This window comes from Adiantum capillus-veneris, chromosome 1, assembly GCF_014529385.1.
Source record: "Adiantum capillus-veneris isolate H3 chromosome 1, ASM1452938v2, whole genome shotgun sequence".
Lineage (NCBI taxonomy): Eukaryota > Viridiplantae > Streptophyta > Polypodiopsida > Polypodiales > Pteridaceae > Adiantum > Adiantum capillus-veneris.
In genome coordinates, this window is record NC_140931.1 from 183,058,231 (window position 1) to 183,077,660 (window position 19,430).

The window sequence follows — 19,430 nt, forward strand, 5'->3', positions numbered from 1 at the left end:
GCGCAACATAGGAGCCGTCCTAACAGAGTGCCTATCTTGGAGGACATTGAATCTATATAGCCTTTTGGATATTGATGTATATGTATATGATGCCTCGACTGCCAGAGAAATCCATTGTATCAGCTCACCCTTTGTATTCCCCTTGTATCAGCTTTCACCCCACCCCTACCCACTACTTTCTTTTCAATTCTTTGTACTTTTTGTACCCAGACCTGGTATTTGATTCACCACATGTAACTTTTTGGTCTCATGGGTCATTTTGGCCTTTTGAAGACGCTAATATTACATTTCATTTCATTTCTCTCTCTCTCTCTCTCTCTCTCTCTCTCTCTCTCTCTCTCTCTCTCTCTCTCTCTCTCTCTCTCTCTCTCTCTCTCTCTCTCTCTCTCTCTCTCTCTCTCTCTCTCTCTCTCTCTCTCTCTCTGTGGACCTGGTCGAGCTGCTGGACCTGGGCGAGCAGACTGTGGCGAGCAGCCTGAGGCGAGCAGGTTGACGAGGGCGAGCAGTCTGTGGCGAGCAGGCTGACGAGGGCGAGCACACTGTGGCGAGCAGGCTGACGAGGGCGAGAAGGCTGAGGAGAGGAGACTGAGGTGAAGGCGAGCAGGCTGAGTCAAACCGGCTGGCCACCTCTCGCGCTGCCAACTTGCTGGACGAAGGACGAGGGACGAGCTCTCTCTCTGTTGGACGAGGGACGAGGGATGAGCTGCTAGGCAAGGACGAGGGAAGAGCTACGGATCCTGGGCTAGAGACGAGCTGCTGATCCTGGACGAGGGACGAGCTAGACCTAGGCAAGGGGCGAGCTGCTGGTCGAAGGCGGGGGGCGAGCTGCTGGACCTGGTCGAGCTGCTGGTCCTGTGTCAAGAGGACGAGCAGCTTGCCAAGGGCGAGGACGAGGGCCCTAACCTCTGAAGGACGAGGGCGAGCTGCTGCCAAGGGCGAGAGCGAGTTGCCTACCAAGGGCAAGGGCGAGAAGAGCCAAGGGCGACGAGACGAGACCAGCCTGCCAGGGCCAGGGCGAGGACGAGAGCAGTCAAGTCAGCCACGACGAGGACGAGGGCGAGGACTTGGTGACGAGGGCGAGGCCAACCAGGGCGGAGGCCAGACCTCTGCTTGTGAGGGCCTTGACTCAGTGCTCGCTTTGTTCTTCTCTCTCGGATGGACCAACCAGTCGAGGATGGTGATGCAAGTGGCTTCACCACCCCACAAAAAATGAAAGCGACATTCAAGCGGAGGAACAGAGATAGCATACTCTCGCCAAGCTCATTGCGGACAGGGAAAACCGTCAGAATCCAAGATGATTTAATGATGGAGAGTGTTCAAGTGATGATTAAATCTGAGCTCAGCTTTATGAGAGATGACATCAGGAAAGAGATGTACGCAAACGCAGAGAGTTATAAGAATTCTATGTATGCAGATATGAGGAAAGAATTGGATAAAGCGATGCTTGGTAAGCATGATGAGATGTATCTATCTGTGAAAGGGGAGATGCAGGCTCTAATGCGGGTAGAAGTGAATGTAATGGAATGTATTATGCAGAAAAAGTTGGATGAGGCAATTGCAAGCTTTGAATCTTGGAAAACCAATGTGGAAAAGTGCATGAAGGAAAAAGATGCAGTGATTGAAGAGCTTAAAGGGGAACTTGCAGCTTGCAAAATTATGCCCAAAACGGAAGGGGGAAATCAGCACTCGATGTTAAAGGAGCTCGAAGATATTAAGGAGCAGGTGAAAACTCTGCGCGAAGGGGAAGAACTAAACTCGAAAGAGGCTTCCTCATGGGCGGAGCGCCTTTCTAAAACACAGGAGAAAGTTGACGAAGCAGAAAAAAGGATTGAAGGTGCAAAGAAAGGGAAGACCCGGATGCCAGAAGCCGCTCAGACTTCTACCATCATCAATATGACCATTGAGGAGGAACAGAAGAGGAGGACTAGAGCCCTCCATGTGCGTATTACTGGTATCAAAGACACCGAGAATGTAGAAGACGAAGTGAAGGAACTCTTGTAGTGCATGGGCATCCCTGAACCTATGCACACAGGTGCTTGGAGAGTAGGAAAGAAGGGAGTCGATGAGAAGAGAAACGTCAAAGAGAAAGCACTTATTTTGCGTTTCCCGACTTTGGAAACAAGGAAGGAATTCCTGAAGAAGAGACCAGCACTTAAGAAAACTGGAATATTTATGGGGGATGACCTTACTTTAGCACAAATAGCACATATGCAAGAGTTGATGCCAGAGATCAAGGCAGCAAGGGAGAAGGGAAAAATTGCCTTTTATAGAGGAGGGAAAGTAGTGGTTTTGGAAAAACGCACAGCATGACGGTGCGAGACATATGGGACCACACTCCGGATGGCGGTATGGAATTGTAATGGATCATATAGGCTGGATGTGGGTGCCTTTGAGGATAGCTTCAGAGATAGAGACATTGTCTTTTACTCAGAGACAAATCAAAAATCTGGACAGTCGATGCCAAATGTGACTGGTTATTTATGGGAGACAGCTTGTCGGCCAGACGCTAGATCCCAGCATGGGAATCGAGGTTCAGGAGGGGTAGCAGTCTTATTCAAGGAGGAGTTGCAGCCGCTATTACAGATTGTCCAGAGAGATGACCAGGCGAGATACATGTGGGTGAGACTGAGAGCTGAGACAGGCACATTCTTATACATTGCTATATGTTACTTTCCCCCTAGCACATCAGTCTATACCTCACCTAGAGGGCAATCCCCTTTCTCTATACTTGATGATGACATATGGGAGTTCTCTAGAGATGGAGATATCATTCTCTTGGGAGACTTTAATGCCAGGACGGCCAACTCCCAAATGGTATTTTATGATACCTCGAAGGAGATGCTTAGAGAGATGGATATATCGGAGATGGGACTTGATAAGACACTCACAGGATAGAGAGCACACAGAGTATGGGAGATACCTCATGGAGATGACGACTACGCATGGTCTGGCCATACTTAATGGTCTAGAGATTTTTCCTTCGTCTGGGGGATTCACATGCTTTCCACACAGACATGGGGCCAGTACGGTGGACTATGTCATGACTTCACCGAGCTTCATCTCTAATATTCACGATCTCAGTGTGGGTCTTAGGCCTGTTGGAGTAGCAGTAGACCATGCTCTCCTGACTTTTTCAGTCTCTTTCCAGTATAGTGCCTCTCAGACACCATGGAGGATTGCACACACACGGTATACTTTTACACCAGGACGGATTCAGTTCATGTGGAAGAAATTTACAGACGGATGTGGGCAGCCCAGCCTGTATATACAGTGGAAGAGATCACCACTTTATTGACGGAGATCTTGCATGGGGCTGCAGCAGAGGCATACCCACACACTCAACCAGATCAGAGAAGACATTCTGGGAACATGCCTCAGAATAGTTGGTATGATGAGGAATGCAGAGAGATGAGAGTTCAGATTCAAAGCGAGCTTATACTTGGAGTCATTGCATATAGACAATCTCGGATTGCCCTTCGGCGCTTAGTGCGACGGAAGAAGCAGGCCTTTTTAGCCCAGATGGAATGTGATTTGTATCAGCTCTTTTTGAGTCGAGATTCAGGTGAGGCCTGGCGTCTCTTCCATGAGCACTCACCTCCTCCAGTGATTACCTCTCCCGAGATTTGGGATCAGTATGCAGCATCATTATATACAGTACCTCATCATTATATACAGTACCTGGGCAACCACCATTACCAGACCCTCTAGAACCATGTCCAACCACTAGTACCTTCTTTACCACTGAGATGGTGAAGAACGCCATTGTGACAGGATGAGGACTAGGAGAGCATATGACCATGATGGTTTGGTGGCAGAGCACTTGATACATGCTAGAGATTTACTGTCAGAGGTTCTTGCGCGGTTGTTTAACCGTGTCATGTGTGAGGGCCTACCCGAGTCCTGGAGATTATCTACTATTGTACCTCTCTTCAAGGCAGGGGACCCCACTGTGCCAGGGAACTACCGTACTATTATGATAGGGCACACATTGGCACGGTTGTATGCATCCATTCTTGAACAACAACTGAGTAAATGGGCAGAAAAAGAGGGCATACGAGCAGCAGGACAAGCTGGATTCAGGAGGGGTTTCTCCACTTTGGACCATATTCTTACACTCAGAGCCATTATTGAGGAGGGTCGGGCATTTTTACTTTTTTACTTTTTTGGGCTAGAGCCGGTAAGCCAGCAAGGAGCTGCCTTTGCTTCGCGTGCGCGCAAACGAGTCAAAGACAAATTACCTTGCGGACTTGCCGACAAAGGGAAAAGCGCTTCCATGCCGTATCGTGGCATGTCAACGGGGAATGGAAGCAAGTTTCCCCCTCGGGGGAGTAAAAAGTCTTTTCATGCCATGTTAGTCAGTCCATGTTCCCTTGTTAGTCACGCCACCCGAGGGTAACGTCGGGAAATCACCAAACGAATTCAATGATGCATTTAAGGACCAAGGCTGAGAGAGAGGGACAAACCCTTGTAACTCACAGACCGTATTGAATCTTGCCCAGGTACTCCAGGATTTTCGCCTGGTAGAAAAAGGCCCCCGTCCAGCGGATGTCCGGTAGGACTGCCATACCCAAGGTGGGCGTCGGCTCAAAGGAGGCATCCCGATCCGGCCAACCATGGTCACCAAGGCCCGCTCGGAAAGCCCCAGGACCATGTTAGGCGGGACCGCACCGTACGCAATAACTACAAGCCCTACGAGCTTTCAACACCCTCACGGGCCAGAGCATTGTAGTATCGCGGTACGGCCCCGCAGAGGAATGCTGCAACGTTATCCGCATAGGCACTCCTCAGCTGCGGTCCACGACGACCATTATGGGCCCCACGGGGGACAACCCATCCTGGCAATCGCTTTCCGCTAATCTCCCCTCCCAGGAGTAACACTTCGGTATCTTCACCGCTCGGATTGTTTAACAGCCGTCTAGCATGTTCCAAACAGGGTCGTATTGAGCTTCTGAGATTGTCCAGCTCAAGGCACTGTACCAACAAGTGCGTAAGTGACCTTGCGCCTTCTTCCATTCCGCATAACGGGCAAGTCCTCGACTGTGCCCGTTCAATCTTATCCTTAAGCCTTAAGCCATCCACTCTTGCTAGTAACAAGACTTTCTCCTCCATCCCACCGGGGTTCTTCCCAATGCTCTGCCTGTAAAGGTATCCACGCGTGTCCTCATACTTCCTCTCGATATAAGGATCAAGGGAGACACATTGATGTGAGTGTTCCCAGAGCTTCCAGCTTTCCTGCCTTGCGGTTTCGACAGAAGCGCCGTTGATATACCTCTGCCCCCAAAACTTTGTCCTTTTACACCAGGTCCACTTCTTGAATTGGTTCCATTCTGGTATATTATTAACCAAATCTGCAATCCAAGTCTTTAGACCTGCGTACTTGGTAAAAGCTCGTACCCTCTGTCCTGCACAGTAAGCTGGTACGGGGGGGAGCCCTAACTCCCGGTGAAGAGTTGCTGCTGCCACAGAACTCGACTTCGCGGCCTTACCGACTACCCACCTCATTCCAGTTGCTATAAGCGTCTCTAATGGGTTCAACTTCCTCATGTCATGTGAGCCCATAATCTCCGCTCCATAAGTCGCCACTGGGAAGACGCACGCCTTGAGAAAGGCCAACCTTGACCACATCGGAATTTTCTTAGAGCATAGGAGGAGGGTCGGGCACATGGGAGACGGATGTATTGTTGCTTTGTGGACTTCCGCAAAGCATTTGACACAGTGCCGAGGGCCAGATTGATGCACAGGCTACTGAAGTTGGGAGTACCCACAGAGATCATATGGGGGATCATGGCTTTATACGGCTCAGTGACTGGCCAGGTACGCACTCTTGAGGGGATTTCTGACATTGTTCATTCCACTATTGGAGTGAAGCAGGGGTGTCCTTTGTCCCCTACACTTTTTGGTATGTATGTAGATGAGGTCTCTGACTACATTGGCAGAGAGGGTGACAGAGGCGCTCAGCTAGCAGGGACATGGATCCCTTTATTATTATATGCTGATGATATTGTGTTGATATCAGAGTCGCCAGAGGGCATGCAGAGACAATTAGATGCATTGCACAACTTTGCAGAGGATAGTGGACTGTCTGTGAACCTTGGTAAAACCAAGGTTATGGTGTTTAACACCAACCACAGTGGGTCAAGAGATCGGCACCTACACTCGTATATGGTCAGGACACTCTGGAGTACACAAATGAATATACATATCTGGGGGTGGTATTCACGGGACCGAGGTTTACTCTGAGGAGAGCAACAGAGACTAGACTGTCCAGAGCCTATGCGGCATTGGGAGGGCTAGAGAGGATGTGTTCGCACGTTCAGTTTCAAGAACCACGAACAAAGCTATGGCTCTTTGATACTTTGGTTGCTTTCAGCTATGCTTTATGGGGTCCAAGTTTGGGAACCATCAGTGAATCATGACAGTTGGAGGAACATGGAGAGACCCTTGGTATTTATGATATCCCGGATGATTAGAGCCAAGGCCTCCGTACCACATGCGATTATTCGAGCGGAGCTAGCCGCCCCTCCTATTGAGATTGAGGCTCTTACTAGATCAGTGTCCTTTATGCACAGTCTATGGGATACACATAGAGGCAGATATACTAGATTGGCTCTTGAGTCTTCTAGACAGTTAGCGATGCAAGGAGATGCATCATGTTGGTATGCGCAGATGACCTCATGGTTTCAGAGGCATGGTCTCAGCATGGATAGATTGCCTCCTTTTCAGTATTCCCTAGATGCACCTCCCTGCCAGTCACACGGACGGAGATCACTAGACTCATTCGGCAAGATCTAATACAGTTGGACACCAGGAGGACATGGGTAGAGCCGATGCAGGAGTTGGGCACGAAGATGGCTTTTTACAAAGAGCACCTTCTCCAACTTTCGGGAGATGGGTTTGTGACTCGTCCGAGCTACATGGACACTCATTTGTCTCATGGTCTGCGATGTGCTATTGGTCAGATTCGCACATCTTCACACCAGCTGGAGACTGAGACGGGTAGATTCAGAGGGATACAGCCGGAGTCTAGGATATGTCAACTATGCGGTAGAGAGCCAAAGACAGAGCTACACTACATATGCCACTGCACTGTGTATTATGAGATACGAGGGCGCTTCCATTGCTTATTCAGGGAGGGTTTTGGACCCCTAGATAGAGTCATGAGGTATCAGGATCAGAGATGCCTTGGCTTATATCTACTTGAGCTACACCGACATAGAGATAGTCTGTTGAGGAGACATGGAGCACGACAGTCGCAAAGACAGATCACAGACTTCTTTGGATCGAGGGAGCCAAGAGACCAACCACCAGCACAGGGTTGTACCCACATTCATAGGAGAGGCACCCTCATTGACAGGGCGACTGAGCTCGGGAGATCGAGACGACCACGACCGAGACACAGGAGCACACTCCATCGACGGAGACTCCAACAAAGGATCAGAGGCATTCTAGCACGACACCCAGATTGTCATTGAGGGCCTATTCTACATTTTCACATTTCACATTTCACGCTTCATTTTCAGTTTTCATTTTTTCTTTCAGTACTTTTTGTACTTGTACTTCAGACGTTGTATTAGATTCACCAATTTGTATCTGATGGTCTCATAGGTCATTTTGGCCTTTTGAAGACGTTAATATATCATTTCATTTCATTCTCTCTCTCTCTCTCTCTCTCTCTCTCTCTCTCTCTCTCTCTCTCTCTCTCTCTCTCTCTCTCTCTCTCTCTCTCTCTCTCTCTCAGACATTATATCAGATACGTCAGGTTGTAACTTTGTGGTCTCATAGGTCATTTTGGCCTTTTGAAGACGTTAATAGAACATTTCATTTCATTTCATTTTCTCAAGGGGCTGTATTCTCTGGACATAAGAGACATTTGAAGATGCTCAGTGGCCTATCACCCAGAGGAAGTACAAAAGTGGGCTAACAATGTGTAGGCTATGTAAATATCAAGGTGGCATGTATGATGAATGTAAAAGGAACCACTATAGGGATGCATAATGCTTTGTGATGTGTGCATGATCTTGACGGAAAAGAACTGACAGTCTCTGCCATGTGTGAAGAAAGGCTACTTTGTTGCCTTGGAGGAGCTTGCTAAAGAATCCCCCTGATTGAAAAGAGTATGCAATGCTATGTCCAAATGGCTATTAAAATGGTGGACGTAGGGGAGGATTGAGAGCCCACAATGTGGTCATATCGAGCCTTCCAGATGGTCCAAAACGTGATGCTGCATATCCTGTTAGAACTGTGTCTCGCTGGCAGAAATCCAACTCGTGACCTGCATATGGAATCATACATAGAGTGCTTGGTCTATATCCTAAGGGCACATCAAGCCTTTCAGAATCCCCTTGACTGCAAAGAGTATGCAATAGCTCTGTCCAAATGGCTGTTAAAATGGTGGACATAGGGGAGGCAATGTGGGCACATCGAGCCTTCCACATGGTCCAAAACGTGATTTTGCATATCGTGTCAAAACTGTGTCTCGCTGGTAGAAATCCAACTGGTGACCTGCATATGGAATCATGTAGAGTGCTTGGTCTATATCCTAAGGGGATAAGCAGGAAGGTAGTCTGGCAGTCATATTTCTTGAATGTCCCAAAGAAGAAATGGTCTTTGAAGAAAAGACATTGCTCAAGAAGTCTTGAAAATATGAGCATTAACACAACATTAATAGTGTACTACTAGATAGCAAACAAGAACTCAATCAACAGCCAATGTCAGATTAAGTGTCAGTCACAAACCGCCACTGCCTTACCAAAAAAAGGACCATGAAAATCGTTTATCGACCCAAAAAGAATATGAATTTAAACACTTACAACTACGGGACCCCCAGAAGAAGACCACTTCTCTGATGTCCAACTCTCAGTTTCCCACAGACGGAATACTCCATCCCTGTTGAGCAAACAACACCTATCAGACCATAACCAGATGTGCTTTGATACGATCACCAAATAAAGATAAGAGTTCAGCTTCTAGCATACAGATCATTATTGCTTTTAACTTATTTTATCTTTAACAACTAAATTTAGCTTTACATATTTTCTTCTGTCGTATAACAGACAACCTCACAAGTCTAGGCTTATGCCTTCATAATCACTGTAACAGTGAGCCATGATACGATTGGCCTGCTATAGCAGACTAGGAGAGCAAGATAGGTGTGTACATCTTACTTTAATGTTTTCCTACTCTGCCAAAGGATCCCAATCTAGTTTTAGTATTCAGCAGTCTCATGTGAAGATTAAGCCTCGAAAGCTTCCCTTGTTTTAGGAGGCCATATGCGTTTTTGGCTAGTTTCCACAGATCTACTTGTGAACTACTAACCTGAAAAAGGGATCCCAAATTTACAAGTGCTGCATCTGGAGTTCTCAATATTCCTTTTCTTTAGCCCTTTGGCCACTCATCCCTCCCCTACTTGAATTGCCAAGGGACCTAGAGCATTTGTTGTCTTGATTACATTATCCTATGCCTGACCTCTTGCTTAGACATCATCCTTGCAAGCACATTGCAACTATTTTGCTATTTTCTAATATCTATTTTACTAATTAAAAAGAATAAATGTTAGCCGTTGCACAATAAAAATATTCATAAGATTTTGGATTTGGTGTCCATGACAGAATTACGGGTAAGATTTTGCATCAAAACCACATTAAGATCGCTATTCCCGGTGTTGCATTTTCACTAGAGCATCATGCATGGAATATGATGTTAATTCCAATAGAGCTAAAATTGGCTAGATTTGTGCAATTTGGGTAGCTTTATAGCAAACTAAGCTCAATCGCAAGTTGCTTGCTAATACAACGACATGGATGAAGATGAGTTCATTGTTGTACTAGCATTTGTCGAGGCATAGACGCAAGACACTCACAATCACAGAAAAGCGCAAGATGAGAAAGAAGAAGAGAGAATCAACAATCTATTAATATAATTTAAAGGCCGCAGTCGATGTATATGACGAATCACATACATCCACTCTTGCACGTTCCACTTTGGATGTGCCAAGTGTTGAACATCAAGACTAGCTAAGCTTCCATGGCTCTCCAATAATGTCAGCCATATATTACAAAGTCGTGTATATCACCATCCTCATACATAGACGAACTAGACGTCATGACATTACAAAACGAGCTTGAATTATTCATGTCTAGGGGATGTGGTAATAAAATCTATGAAAACAACTTTCCTCCTCTGTAGACTGTCCATTTTCCAATTTTCCTACCTCCTCCACCAATCGTAAGCTTTGCTGCTCTTTTTTGAATTCCGTGTGCGAGTGAGCCCATCCATTATCCACATTGAAGTCCCCTTCAAGCATTTCATCTCTCACGACTTCGATATTTTCTCTCATGAGCAATCTTTGCTTGCTTGCTCTTTCCAGCTAGCCACACCTTCACCGCAATCCCTGTCACAAAAGTGATGATGTGGCATTTGAACCTTGACCGGACATTTAAAAAGAGAGATCACAAAACTTGATGATGTGGTTGTTCGTACAATGCTGACATGGCATTTTCGTGATTTGTGGCGCCTTTTGCGGCTGCCACATGGCAGATTGCCCACGTTGCTTTTGGGCCAGCTTTTCAGAGAAGCTATGTTTGGGAGTTTTTGGGGCGCCTAGCTTGTCTCAATCCTTTTCAAGACCTTTATAAGCATGCCCTCAAGGAGTCTCTGACACATTAGGGTGTGGTTCCACGAAGCACAGAACTCTCCCCAACGATTGTTATCAATATAAAACAAAGTACCGAAAGGAGTGCTAGACTTTGGGGCCAGATCATCTAGAAGCGAAACTCCGCAGCTTCTTGTCTCAACTACTTTGAGTTTTGAAGTTAAACTGTTAAAGTTTATGTTCTATTCATGTACGTTGCTGAGGATTTACCGTCCTGTCAGTGCCAAGCCAGTTACATTGGTATCAGAGCTTGAGTCAATTCTTCTTCTCAGGAGGATACGCTCCGATTTTTGCAGCACACACTATGGACTCTGACATAAGACTCCGAGCAGGATAGGAGCAAGTTCCCGACACAGTTTTGTAGGACGAAGATTCCAATGGGGATCACAATTCCAACAACAACCGTCCTACATAGAACAAGTCTGAAGATCTTCTTGACAAATCTCTCAAGGAGGATCAACAGTCTCGAGATCTACACCGCCAATTGGAAGTGAGCACGTATGAAGAGGCTGATGAAGAAATGTGCGATATTCTTTTAGGGCTGCCATGGCACATGCAGAACAATGTGGTCATAGACTATGGGGCAAAGAAAATCTAGTTGAAGATAGCAAGGGTCAAGAAATAGTGATTGATATAAAGTTGAAAGGCGAATTGTACCTCTTCTATTGGTTTGCCATTTCGAGACTAATGAAATCAAGTCTTTTCATTTACTCAATCTTTCCCAATAATATGGACGAGAGTAAGGATTCTAATTTGTCAGATTAAGCGTCAAAGCCGCGAAGCTTTCTGCAAGCTCAGGCCAATTGTTTTCTTGAAGGTTTGCCTAGCTAGTTACCCCTTGAAAGACCAGAGGATCACACCAAAGGCCTAATTCTTGACAATCCTCAAAATAGACCCCCTTTCAGAATGAGTTGCGCTCGACAACAAGAAATGTAAGTCTTTTGAGGTCTATTGTCTTGTGGGAGAAGTCTAGGAATGGTCTTAATGCAAGATGGTCATGTCATAGCTTATCATAGTAGGATGTTGTCAAAGCCAATGTCAGGTGCACCGGAATTGAAATGGTAAATATCTAGGTTTTACACTTCCACAAATCCCCTTTCTTACTTTCCTTGCGTTAGTGATTCCTTTTAGCTTGAATGATGGTTGCTTTTACTTTCCCTGAAGAGAGGGAATGAGAGAGAGAGAGAGAGAGAGAGAGAGAGAGAGAGAGAGGAGAATGACACTCGATGGGGTTCCAACCAACCCTCTCAAGGGGCCCCCACACCATTGCCGATGTGGTATTTGCTTTTCATTGCGTAAATGGAATGTACGCACATGCAATACCTCAAGTGCAAACTCTACTCACTCGAATGGGGAATGTCACCTTGGTAACTCTTCAAGATCCTCCCTGGCTGATTTGATGCACCTTTAGATTGCGGATGGTCACCAAGGGGTAGACCTGGGGCTGATTTGCACTCGATGTAAGAAGAATGAAGGGTTGAAAACGCAGATCTCAATGATGCCGATGATGGACAGCAATCGAGCATTCGATGCCAGTGAGGAAATGGCCGAGGAGAGGCTCAATGGGCTGCCCCAAGAAGGCTAGTGTTTGCGGATTTCGCACATCTCCCGCGAGGGAATGGGCAGAAAACAGAAAACGCTGGTTGATTTGCTGCTCTTGGATAGCGCTAGGCTGATCTGCTACAAGTCGCTGAACTAGCCACAGCAAAACCTTGGTGTTGATCTGCAGTAGAATAAACGCCCAAGGCTGGCTGCTGAAAATGCTGGCTGAACTAAGCAAAAAACGTTGGGTTGGTTACCCCTTGGCTAGCACTACTTGCAACTTGTCCAAATCGATGGGACAATGGGATCCCTTTATAGGCAAGATTTTTGGCTTATAAATCTGCTAAGGGCTAGGTAGGGCAAAACCTCTGTCAAAATCCAACAATTAAATCATAAAAATGATTGATTAATAAGTTTGACCAGGGGGTCCGTTTCTGGGTGAAACTATCTGTCCACCCGGAAATCCAATCGACGCGGGGAATGGCTCGTTGGATGCCTCTAACCTAAAACTATATGCACATCCTGCTAGATACCCACCGTGAGTAAATAACATATGTCAAAACGCGTGTACAAACCATTTATGCAAGAGGGTTCCAAAAACTAGACTCATCCGGACATGCAAGTCTTGCGAACAAGCTCATAAAATTGCCGGTACTAATCCTCCTAGGATTCTTTACACTCCTATCTAGGAAGAAGGGGAAAACTAGCTCTGGCAGACGACGAAGCATGTCCACGTGGCACACAGAGCCTTGTGACATCCCCTCCTGCTTAAGGCGAAGTACGGGTACCGAGCTGCATGGCCTCCTTGTATGAGGCTAGCAAATCTGGATAGTCGGCGAAAAACTCCTCGTCGACCCAAGCAGCTTCATGTCCCCCTCGATCCTTGAATTTGAGGAAATATTGGTTTGCTTCCTTCTCATTGCCAAACTGGAATTGAAGCATTCAAAGAGGCTTCGGCTTGATGACTTTAACTGGAACAATGATCTCCGACGGTTCTTCTTTTGGATTGCTCCTTGGGAGTCCACCCTTGTGGTGAAAACTCGCCAGGTCCACTTTGGAAACTCGTTGTGCCTCCTGTAGACACTCGAAAGGAACGTCCATGTGAGGTCTAGGCTTCCGGAATTTGACCATCCTTGTCTTGAGTGCCTTGAAATCCACACAAAACTAAAATGAATTTCGTTTATTACGAACAAAGAGAATTGGTTAACCCAAACCGTACCTTGGGAGGACGAAGCCTCCCAAACAAGACGTCACCTGGTTTTGGCTTCTCTTTATCCGGTTAAGAGAAATTTTACCTACGTGTTCTACGTCATGCAATCGGTTGGAGACAATGTCCATAGGTCGATGAGGATGGTGTGTAGGGGAATGATGATTCTGAGAAAGCACGGATTTGACCATGAGAGATCTTTCACTATACCTGTCACGAATACACAAGTTCCTTGATGTGGGGTTGACACAAATGACCGTCGCTTGGGCTCCTTGACGTAGCTCTCTATTTTCCTGGGCATGAGAGATGAGAAAGAGAGAGGGAATACCGCTCTCACCTCGAATGAGGGTTGGTTGCGACACATTATCTTTTATGGGAAACGTGGGCAATCCCAATCGATAATGGGGTTGAGCGTGCGAAACCATTTAATGCCCATAATAACATCACATCCTGCAAGTTTAGAGACTACAAAATGACGAGTAAATTGAGTTTGTTGAATGACCAATTTGACACCATCATCCATCACATTCTTGAAAGGTCGAAGCGTCCATGCCTTCAGAGAACCCCTGCATTGGATAGGAGAAGTCTGAAGACGTGCACGTTTCACAAGAGATTCACTCATGACATCAAAAGAACTTCTGAAATCAAACAACATAATGACCCTTTCACCATTAACATGTCCAAAGCATTTAATGAGTTCATCCTCTTTGAAAGTTCCCTCTTGCTTAGCTTCTTGCTCTACCACACTCATAGCATTCACTTGATAGTTCACTTAAGGGGTAGAGTCAAAAGTTGACGCAATGTGGGTTCAGTTTAGGAGCTCCTTTTTTATGTGGCCGACTATGTGACCTACATTCCTTTACATACAATGCTTGTTCTTCTTCACTTAATTGGCTTGGACTCCACTGACAAAGAACTATGATGAACCACCGGATCCATACCTCCTTCAAGTCGAATTGGTTGCATTGATGAGCAAGGAGTATGAATCCACATGGTGTCGTTTCCCCAATCGTGAAGTGCCTTTGTGTGCCGCAACCAAGGTCTACCGATGAGCAAGGGAAAACATCCCTCAACCTGGGAAAGACGAACCACAACAAAATCCAAGTTGAAAGTGAAGTCTTGTACCTGCATAGGCACCTTGTCTACTATGCCCATTGGGTAGATTGTCCTCTCGTCAGCCAATGTAATTGTGAAGGGGGCAGGGCAGATAGGCTACAGACCCAACGCCATCATAGTGAACTCTGGCATCAAATTGATGCCAGATCCACCATTGACAATGACACCGGAGAATTGACGCCCATGAATAGATACAGTGAGACGAGGACTCTTGTAATCAGTGAGTAGAGTGACAAGATAGGAAATCATGTAGGACTCTGAGGGCTAAACAGGGAGGCACCTGGGCACAGAGACTGAATGATTGTAAGGGTGTCACTTCTTAGATTTGCATCGAGGCGGAGCATGTCATAAAGTGACACTTGCTAAAAGGTGTTCTTCAAGATGGCTTCTGCTGTCGACCTGGTGCTTTTGATATGGGCTTCCTCTGGAATTTTGATCTGTTGCAAATCAGCCACTGCTTCCAAAAAGGCCCCATCAATATCAGTTTGCATGGAGGGAGGGCAGCCTTAGCACTAGTGAATTGCTCATCGGTTGGGTCATGTGTACACTAGGAGGGGGAAGTGGAGATGGACGAAGTGGACCTTTTGAGAGGATGAGACCAAGAGCTTCTATTTGTGCCCGAGTGAGGACGCAACCAGGCTCCTCCACTTGTTGTGGCCTATCCTTAGGGGTAACCACATGAGTAGCAGGGGACAACTGAGGGATAGCGCTTACTGCTATCAAGTCGAGATTTGGAAATGTGAACTCTTGTTGGTTCTGACCTGGGCCTGAAGACGTGGAAGCGCTTTGCTTGGGACAATCCTTACTGTAGTGGTCCTTTGCCTCAGGGCAGTGACGGCAAGGAGGGGACCCTTCGAGTAAAGGGCACTTACTTTGATAATGCCCATATTCTCTGCATCTGTAGCATAAAATGGGCCGATTTGACGGACGAAATGGGGGACGAGGTGGTCTCTGCTCCTGCTGCATAGAGGTGCAGGCTCAGGTGTAGAAGCTCTGAGGAGCTAAGGGAGCATTGGCACTATAAAAACTGTGAGGCGAAAAAGTGCTTGTCATACCTTGCATAGGAGGGGTATTCAACAATGGTGGCATGTGGTTTGGATGGCCATAGGGAGAGAGCATGTTGGATGCAAGTGCTAGCCCTTGTTGAAGAGTAGGACCAAGACTTTGCTGTATTTGTCGCAATCCTTTGAGGTAGTAGCAATCCTAATCCTCACGTCCCTCCTTTTCACAGAAATGGCAATAAGCCAGACCTTGACATTCAGGTGTAGGGTGTCCTCAAGAGCGGCATGAGCTACACCAGACCAGAGCGTTAGTCTCCTTTTGAGACCTGAGCTCGACTAACTCGCGCTTGATCTGTTCCAACGTCTCGTGATGTGGAGGCTTCTCCTATCTAAGGAGAGAAGGACCTCTCCCCTTGAAGAGAGGAGAGAAGGACCTCTCCTCTTGAAGAGCCCGTTGTAGCTTTAAGGCTTCTAGTTCCTTGCGTAAAGAAGTTAAGGGGTCAGTTGGACTTTCCAAGATTACAGAGGCAGACTTTACGTGAGGAGAGTCGTTGAACAACCTTCTTGCCCCCTCTATCCTAGTAGAAGCAGCAACAAACTCCATCTGCCGGTTCTATGTACCTTTAGGTACAACAAGGTGTACTTTCACTTCCAGAGATTTAGATCACGGACCTAGGGGCGGAAATCCATGTGGGTAACACACGTTCTGCTCATAAGTCCGTGAAATGCAAAAGGACGAGGATCACATAGAGACAATAACACACGTCTCAATAGCTCTAAGCTTGTCGTAAGTAGGCTAAAACACCATTGCAAGCAGCATGGAGGAAATGCACAAGGCGTGTAACATTTAAAGCATTTTGTTCTGTTGCTGAGAAATGGAACTGGATTTGACTAGACAAGCTCTTGGAGAACGAGATGCCACCATGGCACAACTACGACACTTTATTGGGTTCCAGACTAGAGAAGTGGAGGATCTGAGAAGACAACTGGAGTGGTATAGTGAGTGGCAAGCCACACTCAATGCTGTCAATACAACCACATATTGCTTAGAGAGTTGAAGTTCCCATGCCCTCTGCGACCATGGATCAACCTTCCACTCGCCACCATCAACACATTACATGATAATATTCTGATGTGGGTGTACATAGTATATAATTTCAACCTTGCAATAGTTTCAATAGGGAGCACTCTACCTCTAGGTCTTTAGAGGTTTTTTATGTTGGTCTTCTCATTGGGACGATGAGTGCACTAGTGGCGGGCAATCTGGTGTGTAGTTGCAGCTACATTGTCCAAGGTTCATTCTTGGTGGAGAGTCCAAGTAAAGTGGACAACTTCGTAAAGGGTTGAAGAGTGATTACAAGGTAGGGACTAACCTACCTGGAAAGGGTGCTCCAATCGTGACACGTGGCTCTAGAGACAAGGGCTAACCGTAGCCGTGTGGGCAAAGGGTGAACTGCAACGAGCCCTATCTTGCCGTCAACTTATGGTAGTGGATATAGATTGCAAGAGCCACTTGCTTGGATATTATTATAGTATATCTTCAAGGTGCAGTTTACGGAAGTATCAGTCTTATCAGTAGGTAGAGGCACGGAGTCACTTAGTCACTTAGGGTTGGGTAGTGTACGGACCGAAGGGAACAATTACCTTGGGGTGTCACTCGTCCAAGGTGGGCATTCACCATATCAACTCACATCAAACACACGACCTATATGGTACCCCTTCTTGGTAGCTCCCCTACACGTATAGGTAATCTTGTACAAAAAACGATTTAACGGTGATCTGATTACATTTATAAACATGTCTAAATTTTCTAAAATTGAGCCATGGCTTCACCTAGCCTACTTAACTAAGAAATGACCCTCCTTTTCACTGAAAAACGCTCAAAAAGCACCAAAAATGCGAAAAGCACTTAAAAAGCATATTTTTACAAAATTGAATCCTAGCTCCTTCGGAACTCGTAGATTACGGATCTTGCCCTGCTTTTCATTAAAAAAAGCACCGAAAAGCAAGAAAAAACAAAATTTTCTAAAATTAAATAAGTGTTCGTCTGACCTAGGGGAACATGTAAATCGAGAATCTTACATTCCACAAGGTACACGATTGGATGCTCTGCTATGCTTCCTAAAAATCTAGAATGCAAAGTGAGACTCCTTTGAAGGCCCTTGACCTCTTGAAAGCAGTTTCATGAAAAGCTACAACTTTTAAAAGCTCTGCTATCCAAAAGCTGACGCTTCTTTTCTGGCTATTTTCTGTAAAGCACGCATGTGCCACGTTAGTCTTGGTTTCATGATTTGTGGTAGCATCCGTACAATTGATACGTCAACACTCTTTGCGAAATTTTGGATTCCCTCCCGCTTTAGGTTTTAGGCGCCCCTCGGCCACCATCTTTAAAGTTGGTCAGGATTAGGTTTAAAAGTCCTAACCCATCAGCCATTTATTGCCACATCACCAACTTGTGACATTGCCGACTCCCGACTGACTCAAGATAGTCGGTGACTAGGTTTGTTTTGGTGAGTTGATTCCATGTATTTGATGTCCATAAACTTACGCGTAAATGTATGGTTAGCCAACCCGAACTGTATGGACAATTTTGCATAAAACGGTTTTCTTTTCGTGTCACGATTGTTAGCATGAGTCTCATATGGGTGCAGTGATGTGAGAAGGTGTGAGTCTATGTTATAGGGCTGAGCTTGATTATTGCTTTGATGCTAAATGCTCTCTTTTGCATATCGTGTGCGCATCCGAAAATAGGAAAAAGTTGTTTTGTAACTATATGTAAAGTTATGGTATTAGGTTGATCAAAGTGGCAAGGCTGTTTTGCATCATAATTGGATTGTTGTGATGATGTGGTATGATGCATGAAATCTCAAAGATAGACCTGGGTGTTTCATGTGCATGTATGCACTGCTTTCCATCCTTCTAGATCAAAACTAGCTCTATGTGCAAGAGGGGTGAGGTGCGGTCGTGGTACATTATTTAAATATGATTAAACGCTTCCAAATAGTGATTAAAGATTGTGTTTAGTCGTTGGTCGGACTTTCTTGTATGCATAAAAAAACGTTCTTTAAGGGTCAGGTGTGTTGGCTCAGTTTGATTGCAACATGTATAGCTTAAACTCTAAGTGTGAAAGTCGTTCAGTGAGGAATATGGGTTATGGTTAAGGCCTGAGGGTCCCTTATGGTTTTGGTTGTGTTTTTTATTGCGGTGTGGTTCTTGGATCATTTTTCTTATTATGGTTGTATTGTCAAAATTTTTGCAGCCATGTTATGTACTAAAGTGGTCTTGTAAGATGGATGTGCATGACCCAGAGTAGGGTGGAGTGCTCACCCATGTGATGGAGATTTGGATTATGGTTTATGGTTTTGGATTGGATTATGAAGTGGTTTTGATGGATTATATCTCACGTGTAACGGTAGAAATCCTATACAGTTTGATTTCTTGGAAAGGATAGTTTGTGCATCTGCAAGATGCTGTTTTGGTTGGACTATGTGTTATGTTTCTCATGGCAGCGTCGATATAAGACGAGGCTGCCTACATTGCTTAGCCTTAGACAAAAGGATCGATTACCTCGGGCTTTGTTGGATTGGGGGTGTGAAGCTTAGATCTTCTTCTTTTATGTTAAGCTCATCTACATGGTTAGTGCGTCGGGGGTTGAACGACCTACACAGCTAATACGTCGAAGATCTTTCCCTAACCACCCGATGTGGCAGTGAAGAGAAGCCGCACCTAAACTGGTGTGGTTGATGTCGATTTTCTACTATCTATGGGTTTTAGAATCCCTTAAGAGCTCGGGTTCATGGAGGGAGACGAAGCGGCCTTGGCTCATGTCTGGCCTAAGTAAGTTGGAGGTGTTCTGGCTTGCTCCGGGCGAAGTAAAATTCTCTCCGACCATAGTAGGATCGGATGTGGATGG

General features: G+C 45.9%; 1 protein-coding gene across 1 annotated transcript in view; it reads right to left on the reverse strand.

Annotated features, from left to right (window-relative positions):
* LOC147466133 (Transducin/WD40 repeat-like superfamily protein) overlaps positions 1-19,430 on the reverse strand; it is a 95,437-nt gene that overhangs the window by 21,447 nt on the left and 54,560 nt on the right. The window contains exon 9 of the mRNA XM_086524248.1: positions 8,811-8,886. Coding sequence (XP_086380374.1) covers positions 8,811-8,886 — 76 coding nt within the window. The remainder of the gene's footprint in view (positions 1-8,810; positions 8,887-19,430) is intronic.